Source organism: Rhea pennata, chromosome Z (assembly GCF_028389875.1).
Source record: "Rhea pennata isolate bPtePen1 chromosome Z, bPtePen1.pri, whole genome shotgun sequence".
NCBI classification, from domain to species: Eukaryota; Metazoa; Chordata; class Aves; order Rheiformes; family Rheidae; genus Rhea; species Rhea pennata.
The window spans coordinates 37,647,166-37,659,724 of NC_084702.1; the positions used below are offsets into that span (position 1 = coordinate 37,647,166).

The window sequence follows — 12,559 nt, forward strand, 5'->3', positions numbered from 1 at the left end:
ATACAATGGGGCTGTCCTCTGAAAGAAATGCTGCAGCACTTACTTACAACACGTGGACTTCACATGTTGCACTCAGCATGCGCAATTGCTGTATCACAGATAAGCATGGAGAAAAAAATTCTGTGCTCAGACACTCTTTGAGCTTGACTATCTACTGCAGCAGTAGTTCCCTCATGCTACCAAATGGCAGCCACTAAGAATATTATTTTTACACCTCACACACAGTCACCCAGCCAATAAAATGCGAAGCCAGGGTGACTGCTGCCTCTGGGGCTGCTGTGATTAAGGCTAGGGAAAGTCAGATCACCAAGAGACAATGCAAAATACAGTCAGAGAGATCTTTGTGCCTCCATTTCCCACCTACAAAATAGGAAGGAGAACAGTTTCTAGTCGCATGAAGGTCTTGTGATCATCAGTTAACTACAGCTTATGAGGCACTTAGATACTTCAGCAACAAATGCAATACCCTGTTCTCAGAAAGAAATGACTTAGTGCTGCATTTGGATGTTGCATGATAAGGAAAGGCAGGAGGTCAAACATATAGAAGAAAGTTGAACAGCTGCCTCATTCCTTGAGTAGCATCTAGACCATGCAGCAAAAAAAGCAAGGGTCCTATAGAAAAAAAAAGGCATGGAATCAGGTACTGAAAGACTGTATCACAATGCAAAAGAAGCAGAATTCGGGCCTCCTGCACCACGCAACTTCTCATGCTTTTTAATTTTGGCATGTTCAACTTCTTAATATACTATTTTTATGTAGATTTTTACATTAAATATGTATATGTGCGGATGACTATATCTGTATGTTTACACACATTTAGCTACAGTCACAGAGTGTGAGTGTGTATACATATATATCTACACACAGGTACAAATTACCTACTTAAACAGGTGATTTGAAACTGCCATTGTGTCTAGGTAAGTGATTATGACAGATTTCCAAAAGTGAATATGGGAATACATGATACAACATGATTTAATATAAAATAAAAAATGTAACAGAAACTCATGTTCTGGTAGTACCTTGAGTAATACAAACTTACTTCACAAATTTATGTTTTAATATGTTTCCTCAATCAGAACAACTCTAATGTTATCATATTATATGCCATTTCGTTTTTTTAGGTTTAGGTCTTTCCTATGGTGCTCTTCTCTGGAGTATCTGAGAGCCTTCTTTCTGAGTACAGTTATATCCATGAGGCTGTCTATCACAGGTTTCCAGACATACAATACATCTTTCATGTCTCTATGAACGTTCAGCACAAGGGGTGATTTCTGCAGTTCCATTTTTTTCCTCAACATCCTGACACATGAAGCAAATCACTTCCTTTTTTTTCATATTCAGGGTGTTGAAGACCTAAAGAATAGACGTAGAGTTTGCACTGGCTGAAAACAGACCTGTGCAGAAGATGAGCAGAAGGGTTACCCTGGTGGTTTAAGAGGCACTTAAGTCATGTACCAGCTTGGGGCCGGCTCCATGCTCAGAGATGAATTTCATCTACTCTGTCAGTCTCTCTGTGGATGAAACTCTGGTTTCTGTCACAGCAAAATAGCAGGTGACATTATTTAGAGATTTTAATGATGATGCACTGCTTTTTAAGTAAAGGTTTCATACACTACAGCTCACATAAGTAAAAGTAATATTTCTCTATCGTACACTGCAGAGCATGAGTTTTATCGCCAAACATTACTGCCAGTAACTTAATTTCTTTTAAACTCTTCTCAAGCCCAAAGGATTTGAAATCTCAAGATGAAAAAGGAGTGTTTATTTTTGACAGTTTAATCTCCAGGATCCTACGATTTTACTGCTGCATGGTTCAGTATTTAAGTTACTATGAGACACAAGTTCATCTCAGTATAGCTGTTTAAGTATCCAAATACTTGACTAGAAAAATATATCTCATGTATAATTGATTATGTGTGGGCAGCCACAGAGTGACTTCAGACCAAAGTCAATCAAGCATCCAGTATTGGTTTCTTCCACCACGCAGGCACACATAGCTGTCAAAACGGAGAAGACGTCTTTGAGACAAGCTCTAATCGAGCTCCGCACACAAGCAGGGAAATCGAAAGGCGTGCTTGGCGCTCCTGCTCCCCTTACAGACAGCGGCAGCCAGTGCTTGGTTGCACCAGGACTGTGTTATGTGTTTAATTTTGTGGTTACGTCTAGTAAAATGAAAATAAAATGCTGAACAGGGCAGAAGAATGAGCGGAAATGGGGATGGCCATGATGGAACGGAGGCTCGTTGTTGTTTCAGGCTACTCACACTTGGCCTGGGCTTAGAGGAGCTGGCTTTTGCCTTTTAACCACAAGGACCTCAGCTCTACAGCCAGTCAAAGCTTTTCTCAACATGCTCGGTGGTAACAGAATGAAGAATCGCTACCACAGGCCTCATGGATCTGCAATACGTTACTGTTTTGGCTAGACAGTCTCCTGCGACAGGTCTGATAACAACGCAAGGGGCCAAGCAAATCAATTAAGAATAAAATAATAACTAATCACTTGTTATGGAGAGTGATTGCACATGCTACCAAGCTATGTGGGGCTGCTACGGTGGGAAATCTGCTGTGAAGTTGCAGGGTCCTGAACATTTTCAAACACCTGAGTTTATTTAGGTAATCATACCGTGATGTTACATGGCTTAAGTATATCAGCTTCAGGGTTTTATTTTGTATACATAGAGCTTACCTTAAATATGTATCCACATTCACTTAGTATCTCTTAAAAGACTCGAGGAATACAACCGATTAGCTGTAAAACAGGAATTACGACTACACAGGTAGAAATACAAGGAAGAACTTACAATTTTCGTCCTGCGCAATGCACTGCAGAGGGATTCCAAAGAAAGATGTGTAGCTGTCATTGTACCACACCAGCAGCTCCGTGCCCCTGGGAATGTCTATACAAGCCCGATAAAATATGTTTGACCTAAGCAAAACAAAAAGAAAGCAAGCCTAGTTTAGGAAAAGACTATACTTCTCCAGGCATACGCGGTATTACGGTTGAAATCCACTGGTTTGGAAGCGTTTCTACAGATACTCAAGCGAGTATCTCACTGGTTATTTTAAAACTGAATCCATAATCAGCAAGGACGAGAGTTACTACCTGCTGCATGGAGCAACCAAGAGCTTGCAGGTACTTTGCAACTGAAGTATTTTAAACACCAAGATTTTACAAACATCAAGCTGTTATAAAAAAACTGTTATTTTTCTTGCAGTGTGCCTTTTAGAGGGATTTTTTTAGCAATGCTGCATTTTTCCCCACTCCGTGCAGGCACCGGCGTGTTGTACTGGTGCACCCGAGCCAGGCAGGGAAGCCACGGAGGCGGCTTTGCGTTCGCTACCTAGGCTGACGGTAGCGCGCACGGGAAAGCGGGCGACAGCTCTTTCCGTTCCAGTACCTTCAATACAGCCCAATATCCCCATACAATAGCTTCAGAGCGACACGTCTACAGGCAACAGGTTTACATAGGGACAAGAGATCAGAGTCAGGCCCCTAGGGGACGAAATAAAAATGTTACCGGTCTGCAGCGGCTTTTCCCTCCGGGCTTTGTACGGAGCAGTAAAACACCCTCCTGTGAGATGGATAGAAATTCAATATACACAAGAAGAGCGCTCTGCTCTGGCTGAAGGATTACACACCAAAATGATACAGTCAAAGCACCAAGAAATGACCATTTTTTATAACAGCTTATGTAAGGCAGAAAAATATCTATAGACCAAAAAAAAAAAAAAAAAAAAAAAAAGTTAGGCCTCAACCGGTTTTCTCAGTGAAGAATTGCTACAAACGTTAGCCTGAAGCTCAAGATAAAAGTGTTTAGGGTTGGTAGGCCTTAAATTTAGACTTTCTGTAAAGAATTGGCTGTAGCAATGCAATTTGTTCCTTGTATAACACTGCAGACATAAGGAGAATCCTTTACCACATTTTTCATGGCAGTGAGATATGCACTTGTCAACATATTTTGTCACTGCAAAGTGGCTCTTGGCAACAGGATCATAAAGATCAATAAAAAAGTGCAGATTCTCAATATTTTACTAGCAGCTGCAAAAATTTCATTTATCTTGTTATTTTCCTCGCTTGCTGCCACCCTGTCTCAGGAGGGCACTGCTAGCTAAGCAGAATGGTTTTCCGACCACTCTGGGAATATGTGACAAAAATTCTCTCTTTTGTGACTCTCCGTCTCCTCCTCACTCTCGCCCTGTCCTTCTTCTTCCTCCTCCTCCTCCTCTCCTCTTCTCTCGCCCTTTCTTACCAGGGCTGTGCGTTTCCTTAGTCCTCTCCGTCGCTACGTAGACATCAAAATCGGGGCCGCGCTATAAATTACCAGCGTCTCCTAACTTGAGAAAAATTGAGTCCACTTTGTACTTCACCCTTGTAACATTTTGTCTCTCAGTTTGGCTTCCCCTAAGATAAACAGAGCAGCGCAGCGAATGAACGTGCTAAAACCAAATGACACACTTTGCCGCTGAAAGAGCAGGACTGTTTGGGAGCAATGGGTGGTCTGTGAGGCTTGGAGTAGGCTGGAAAAAAAAATGTGTAAGCGTACACCGTTCCTTACAAGCGTACAGAGCTTCCAAAACTCGCAGAAATCTCTGCATGCTGAAGTACATCAAAGGGATTTTTCCCTTTTCGGATAATATTTCCTTTGCTGACATGTATTTAGTATTGTGGTTGGATGACTCATAAAGATAGCTTCATGGCGTCCCAACGCAGTTGAAGCAGAACACATGCCAACAAACATTATTGTCAGCCTCAAAATAAAAACAAAACGTTCAGCTAAGGGTCAATCAATCAAGAGCGCTTTGAAGAAAATTCCATTTAGATATTACAAATCATAACAGAATGAATTTAAACCAGCTGACTTTCTGTGAGGAGGACGTCCATGTACAATAAAAATTAGGCCGGTTTTTTGGTGTCCAACTTTTTTATTTTCTTACACTTGGACGCAGTCACTGGTGATGGATGCCAGTTTTTTAGATTGTGTTTTTGTAGTTCATTTTATAAAGATCTGAAGTAATCAAAAACAGATCAACAGAGGGAACTCTAAGTAAAAACTCCATCATGAAAGGAGAGTTGTAAAATCCACTTAATATTGACAGATGTGTAATGACTTTCTCATGCTCACGTTTCTTCTAGGTTTGTCATCCATATATATGCACACATACATGCATATATATGTATATTAATGCACACATACACATACAACGACACTGAGAATCACAAGATACCTACAAAAATACTCTCTCATCACAGTGATCTTTGTTCATTATCCACTATGTTTATTTAAAATCTGATAGGATTTTAGCTAAGAATATCAAACATTTTAGGGTATAATAAAAGATGTGCAATGTATATACAACATTGTTATTTTTTTAATTGTGGTGTTATTCAGTCAACTGGCCATAGAATAAAAAAAAGCTAGAAATCCAACTGAACAATTTTACCGTTGTTAAACTGGAACCCTATGGGAGAATCAAACTTGATATATATTTCCCTTTACCTTGCTTTTGTATGCTTTATTTTTAATTTTAAAGACACTCTAAACAAGTTTAAGAGTCTTCCTGAAGAAAAGAAACTCTCTTCTCTAAAGCAAGCAGCCAAAAACCAGGATTGCTCACTGCGCCTGCCAAATACAGGGCGTTCTTTGAGGGACTTCCGATCCCATTTAATAAGGCCAAGCAGTTGCTTCTGATGCTGAGGCAAAAGGCTCGTTTAGGGCTGAGATCATGTATTTATACAATGCGTCGTCTAGGTATTCTGGAGCTCTTGGTGGGTAGAAAGTAAAATGTACCGTAATTTCTTTGCACTTTTGTCACTTTTTGACCTTCTCTAGCTAGTGGCATCGCAGGCATCAGTGCAAAGACCGTTCTGGCGAGCAGGTGCACTCGGTGCATAACCTCGAGGGGCACTTGCGTCCCAGGACTAACATAACCTCGAGGTGCACGTGTGTCCCAGGACGCTCTCAGACAGCTTTTGGACTCAAAAAGCCACCGCTTTCACTTGAAGGAAGGCCCTTGCCTTTCCCCCTTCCTCCAGCACACACATCTTCAGCGGGGCGGGAGACGACGCGTGCTGGCTTCCTTCGGCTCAGCCTGCTCGAAAAAGCGCAGGGCGCAGCACGCAGCCCCACGGGCACACGCAAGGTGCAGGGCTGAACTCGCTCCCACGAGTGCCAGCTCGAAGGTGCTTGCTACAGCGGCCTCGGCTCCCACCTTAACTCCGCGCTCCAGTGCTTGCACCACCCGCCGAACGGCCGCGGCCGCCAAAGCCCCACCATCGTCTTTGCGTTCAAAGGCGAGACAGCACTGGCGACAAGCACAGTGCGACTTTTGGCTAAAAGTATTTTCTTTTCCTTACGCTGAGTAAATTGAAACATACTTTACCTGTACTGAACCACCGTTAAGTTCTGCTCCCCGCAGTGCCGTGCACATCGGATGTACCTCATCCAGCTTGACTTGCTGGGCTCTCCACCGTCGATAAAGTGCTGCAGTGTCCCATCCTGGTCATATATCTGGGGAAGAGGGCGCAAGGTCAAGCAGTTAGAGCAAATCATCAGCAAATCATTTTCACCGCTTTGCTGGTGTCTCTCTGTGCCTTTTCCAGGAATTTACTGCCATGAGATCTGTCATTGCATACTGATGCGCTTACAAATCGAAACGGAACAACAGAGAAGTATTTTGGGGGACGCAAGTTTACTGTGTTTCTCTTATCAAGCCCATCTTTTTTATATTAAACATATTTGTGGCGTCTCAAAGATGTGACCATGTTTCCCAAAGAATATTTAACCTATTTTGACAGGCTGGCCTTAAATAATGAACTGCCAGATAAACAAGAAAATCTGGATGTAAAGCCTGCATTGAAACAGCCCAAACAGCTGAGCTAGGGGCAGGAATAGTCCCTAAACGCATATCCCTTCTTTCACATCTCAACCACAGCCACAGCACATACTTCGGCAATCCTATACGGCACATACTGAGCATTAGAGAGCCGCAGCTGTAGGACTCTTAGTACCAAAACAAATGGGACTGGAAAGAAAAAGAGCAGTTCCAGACTCCTGTAGAAGCTCCCTTGAGAAGTATAATTTTCTGAAGTAGTGAATGAGGAATCAGTCCTGAGAGAAACATAGTTTTCTTAAATATGACATCCCTGCTAATTATATGAAAGCCAGCTAGGGTAATTAAAAAAAAATAGTGTCTTATCTCTTCTGCACTGGGCCCTCCCTCTGAAGCCAAAGAATAAAATAGCTCTGATGGCTCTGAAATGTTCAGCTACATATTTCATGCACATCTGCCCTTCTCAGGTCTGAGTGCATTAAAAATGGTACCTAAGAAGCACTGCTGCTAGTAAAAGCTCATGGTCTCAAAAGCTTTTTACCAGTTTTGCTAGTACTTTGTTAAACTGCAGAGCTCTATCTGAACAATTAGCTGCTTATCTAAAGCAAACTTGACCTTCAAGTATTTTGTTCCCCCACAGCTCCCTTCTGCTTTAATAATTCTGTTCAAAAATGTTTTCCCTTTTGAAATTGTGTGAGCCTAACTTGATCTGCCCTCTTAAAAGTGCTAATTCTGCCTAACTGAAGAGGAAACACATGTACTACATTGAACTGAGCAGCTGACAAGCATAGTAACAATTCTGCAATTCTGTTTCAATATCAGGAGAATCACCTCGGAAATTACGCGACTACAGTCAACATTTCTGAATACGCTGAAAAGGTGTTTCCTACAACGCACACAAAAACATACGCAAGGCTCAGAGCCTGCCACGTGACAGTCTCAAGTTTAGGAGCTGACCTTGCTTTTGCTCTTGACCAAGAGCAACTGGGAATACTCAGGAGCAATGAACGCACAGCTAGGGCATAAAAGACAGGGAAATTAAATGTCTGAAGAGATCGTTGCCCTTGGTTCCTGAGTGCCTGTGCCGATCACCTGGTGCATCCTTCTCTGATGCTCCTGGGCTGGAGGAGCACCTACTCCAGCAAGTACTGGCAGATGAAATAAAGTGGGGAAAAAACAAGAGGAATCCTCAGAGGCAAAGAAATACCCCAGTACTGGGAAGACTGTTTCAGTTTTCGTACATACCATCTTGCTGCTAATCAGCAAGTACCTCTTTTTATGTAAATATGGTAGCGTATGCTGAATACGTGAGCAAAACATGCTAAATCAAATCATAAAAAAAATCTGTAACGTAAAGGGAAAAGTTATGCAGGAAATTAGCCCACAAAAAGGGAGAGAAGGAAAAATTTATGACTAACAGTGTTTGGCTGGGACCATTTTAGTAAAATGTGTCCAAGCAGTTTCAGCACAGTGTTTGTTATTTATTCATTTATACAGTGCTTACTAACATGACTACATGGCTTAACATGAGGCAAAAACAATTCCTGTAAATGAAGAGCTGATAACTTCCTAATCCCCAAACGCTGTGAAATAGGAAGGAGAAAGAGGAAGACAACTGCTATAAATGGTACTGACAGCCAAATCGGGACACACAAGGACCTATTCAGCACTTTGTGAGTATGGGCAGTCACAAACTGACGTGAAAAGTGAAAATCTGCCACGAAAGTGCAGACTCTGGGCTCCCTCTCCAGCTTTGGCCTGGAGTAGGAACGTCTGCTCTACCAGCGTTGCTGGACCTAGAGCAGGTTTGAGAATATAATTTTGTCCTCTCTTTCTATTTGGTATCAATGGCTTAGCTTGCTGTCAGTCTCCCTATCATCCCACATTGTAGCAGCAATTTTTGCAGAAGCAGATAGGGACACCAAAGCAGGGAATAGTTCATAATTTTGCTCTCTGCACCTGGGAGACATTATCACCTTCTCTATCACAGTGAATCAATGGCAGTAGCAGTAAGAAAGAGACATATGACATTACAAATACTGCTGAGTAGCTCTTCATCTAAGTATCTTGCGAGTCTATGTATTTTCAAATTATTTACCCTTGCAAATACTCTTGCATCAGTGACATTGTGCTCCCTTTCCGAAGAGGATATTACTGACATTGCACATACAGCCACAAAGGCAGACTCCATCCTGGAGCATTCCTAGCCCTGTCCTTACAGGAGTGAAAACCCAGCTGCTACCAAGCAGAGACTGCAACATTAACAGGAAAAGAGCAACATTACCTTGTATCTGTTTACTTGCTAAATCACATAACCCCAAGCAAGATCTGGGAAAATTTAACCAATATGATTATTATTCATATTACCATAGTGTACCAGGTCTCGGTCACTATATGTTTGTCTAAATCTAGCAACTACTATATATTTGCCTAAAGAAATAATCACGAGGGAGCAAATCATGACCTGCCATAAGAAAGTAAACCTGTAGCACAAGCTGTGAACCCAGACATTATAGCAAGCTATTCAGATTCGCATAGGCACCGTCACCTGTATTACACATGTGTATATACTTAAACACTCACTGACAAATCACACATGTAGCTGCTATTTAAAAACCTACTGCAGAATGCTGTAATAAACCGAATTTACTGAAAATCTTTGACTACCTCATAAAATCACTATATCCATTTATTCTGGCACAACTTTTAACAAATTGCAGGACCCTCCTGACAAAATAAAACATCATTTCCCCAACTCCATATGGAGTACGTATGTGTTTTTATCGCACAAGTGTCCTTGATCTAAGTGGTGGAAGCAAAATTAGTTACTGTTTCTTTCTACTTCAGTTGTGCCTGGGAGTGTCATCTAAGCTGCTAACTGTATCTTTTCCCTCTTCTGACCCAAAATACTTGTTGACTATTCGACTATTCCAAGTTTTTCTTTTTTTTCTTTTTTTTTGTTTTTTTTTTTTTTTTTTTTGGATATGTTGTTTGTTGGCTGTTTCAGCTTTTAGTAATGCACCAGCCTACAGGCAGAGACCAGAATCTGACAAAAGATGATTGCACTCATCTTCTCGTTAGACACAGGTTTTGTTCCTCCTTCATAATTCCCATCTGATTAATTAATTTATTAATAGGTTGTGAACTATTACTAGGAGGTTACTGATATTTTACAGATCAAGAGATTCAGAATGTAAAACACTTCTCTTTTACATTTTCATCCTTTGAATGCCACTGAACACAACTGAAAATACAACTGAATACAACTGAAACAGCTTCATTTTCCAAGCAGGAAGGTCCAAAGTGTAACCAGCACACCATAAGCCACGTCTTCTCCATTTTTTGTTTCCTCTCCTCATGAACACTGGCTTGTTCAGTGCTCAAGACATAGACTCAGAGGCACGTGAGGTACAAGATGTAATTTCTTACCAGGCGCCACGGCTGTTCCTCAGGAACCACATGACAGTTCCAGCTGGGCAATATGGGAAACAACCTGTAGGAAGCCGGTGCGCTGCAGCTGGTCGCGTTCACCTTGTAATGGCATGCAAATACAAACCCAACACGACGGACTGGATTTATTTATTAATTGGACTGATCATTGATAATCAGTTGGAGGCTGCGGATACTGAAACGTACGATGATGATGGTAGCAATACATAATGGCAACAATATTAATATCATTTCTAAAGCAGGCAGCATCTCAAATAACCAATACTCTAAAATCTACAAACAATTATTACTTAGTAAAATAAACAGCCTTTGCCAGAACATCTCTCGCACTAGCAACGTACCTAGGAAGGACCATAAGATTTAAGTAAGATTTAAGATTTAAAAGATAGGACAAACCGTTAAAGAACCTTCTGAGAGCTCTGAATCATTTCAATACTGACGCAGTTTTCTTTGCTCTGGCCTGACTTGGGTAGGTGACGGCAAAATGTAATTCTCATGTTAAAGATTACCGTGTGAGCTGCTAGCAGTGGTGCCCAAGGAAACTAGAAAGTTCGAAAGGAGCCAGAACATACTAGCACAGCCACGGAGAAATCCAAGCTGTGAAGCAATTAAAAAAGATTTCAGAGAAGAGCCAGGGAGCAGAGAAGTGGTCAGTTCGCTGGAGTTCTTTCCTCTCTATCTGCTGCTTTCCTTTGTTCTCCTTCCATGGCCTGGTGAAGGATTGTGTCTTTTGAAATTCTGCCTGCGTTTTATTTTTCCATTTAGTCAAATAAAAAAGGTATTAGCATACAACTTAATTGACCTCTTGTTTTCCTTGCAGGCAGAAAGAAAAAAGACTCGTCCTCAAAGTGGATTTTTTTTTTTTCAAGAGAAAATTTGGACTGTTGTACATTTGTACTATTAGAATCATTTTTATGTTTCAAGACATCAAAAGAGATGTGAAGAAAACCACAACACACGCAAGATTTCTTACCATTAGTAGGATAGCTTACTTTTTGCTGCTCACTGCTATTCTCAGTGATATCACATGAATGAGGTCACAGGTTTTGCAAAAGCGCTCAGCGTTAGCCGCCTTCTCCCACAAGAATTTTTATCCTTGATTTCAATGGGAAGAGTCAGGATAGCACAGAGTACTTGTGGGGATCCTACAAACCTTTCGCAGGTTTGTACAGGCCACAGCAGCATCGGACACTGCCTACCCTTGCTGGCCTGGGCATCAAAACTAGGTAAACTTTACCTTGTGCAGCATGGCATTGCGGGGGTGCACAGCTGCTATTTGTAGGAAGTGCGCAATTTTGGAAGACTACCTTGGGGGACGGGATCTACAGAGCCCGTGTTCTCCACAGCAGAGACAGCGTCCCCGCTCGTGTCCCCTCGCTAGGGCCCGCAGAGCTGCAGACTGGCACGCACAGCCTGAGCGACTTCCTTGCTGACGCTCTGCGACGCACACAAGGAAACGCACGGTAAAATTCAGTCGTTTGACTTGCCTGAGGTAGGGACTGCTGAGCAAAACGCCCACGGGCTCTAGTGTTTCTCGTGGCATGTTTGCATTCTGTACTGGTTAGTGTTTCTGATCATGTCACGCTGAAAGCAAATGCAGGACTTGCTAAGTTAGCTGTTTAGGTCGGATTCAGTGGAGTGCCTTGGTGCCTTGCTCCTTTTGAAATCAGCACGTTGTCAAAGGATCTTTATCCGGAAAGTCTGAAAAGTTCATAGGGAGATGTTGCAGGGACTGAATGAGAAGAGACAACTGACAATGTTCCCTGAATAGATTACATTTAAGGAGAGTAGTTTAGGCTGCAAATCAAACTACACTTGGGTTCACGTTTGATGCTAACAACTGTTTAAATAATGAATGCTTTTATATTTTAAATATTTTAAATGTTAGGAGCTGGGCATCTGCTATAGAGGAGGAGAGCCTTTCTCAATATGCATCTTTCCACTGATAGCCTCTGAATGAGAAAGCTGTGTAGAAATCATTAGGCATTTAGCCATCACATCTCTCTTCTTTCATTCACTAAATTGGTGACCCAATCATTTAGCAAATATTTTAGGAACACCTCCTAACCTGCCTCTACAAAAGAACACATGAAATATAAGGAAAGCCAGAAGCAAACTCCAAAACATGGAAAATGCTCCTAATATAACTAAAAAGAAACACTGATGTTGATAGCTACCAATAAACTTATTATATAATCACATTCTATATAAAGGAATGCTTTGTTAATGGCATACTATATTTTATATTACCTATATAGTAAACAAAGAAATTACAC

At 41.6% G+C, this 12,559-nt stretch overlaps 1 protein-coding gene across 1 annotated transcript in view; it reads right to left on the bottom strand.

Moving 5' to 3' along the window:
* Positions 1 to 12,559, bottom strand: part of PRDM6 (PR/SET domain 6) — a 72,072-nt gene that overhangs the window by 17,692 nt on the left and 41,821 nt on the right. Inside the window, exons 3-4 of the mRNA XM_062599982.1 lie at positions 6,384 to 6,511; positions 2,804 to 2,928 (exon numbers count right to left, since the gene is read on the bottom strand). Coding sequence (XP_062455966.1) covers positions 2,804 to 2,928; positions 6,384 to 6,511 — 253 coding nt within the window. The remainder of the gene's footprint in view (positions 1 to 2,803; positions 2,929 to 6,383; positions 6,512 to 12,559) is intronic.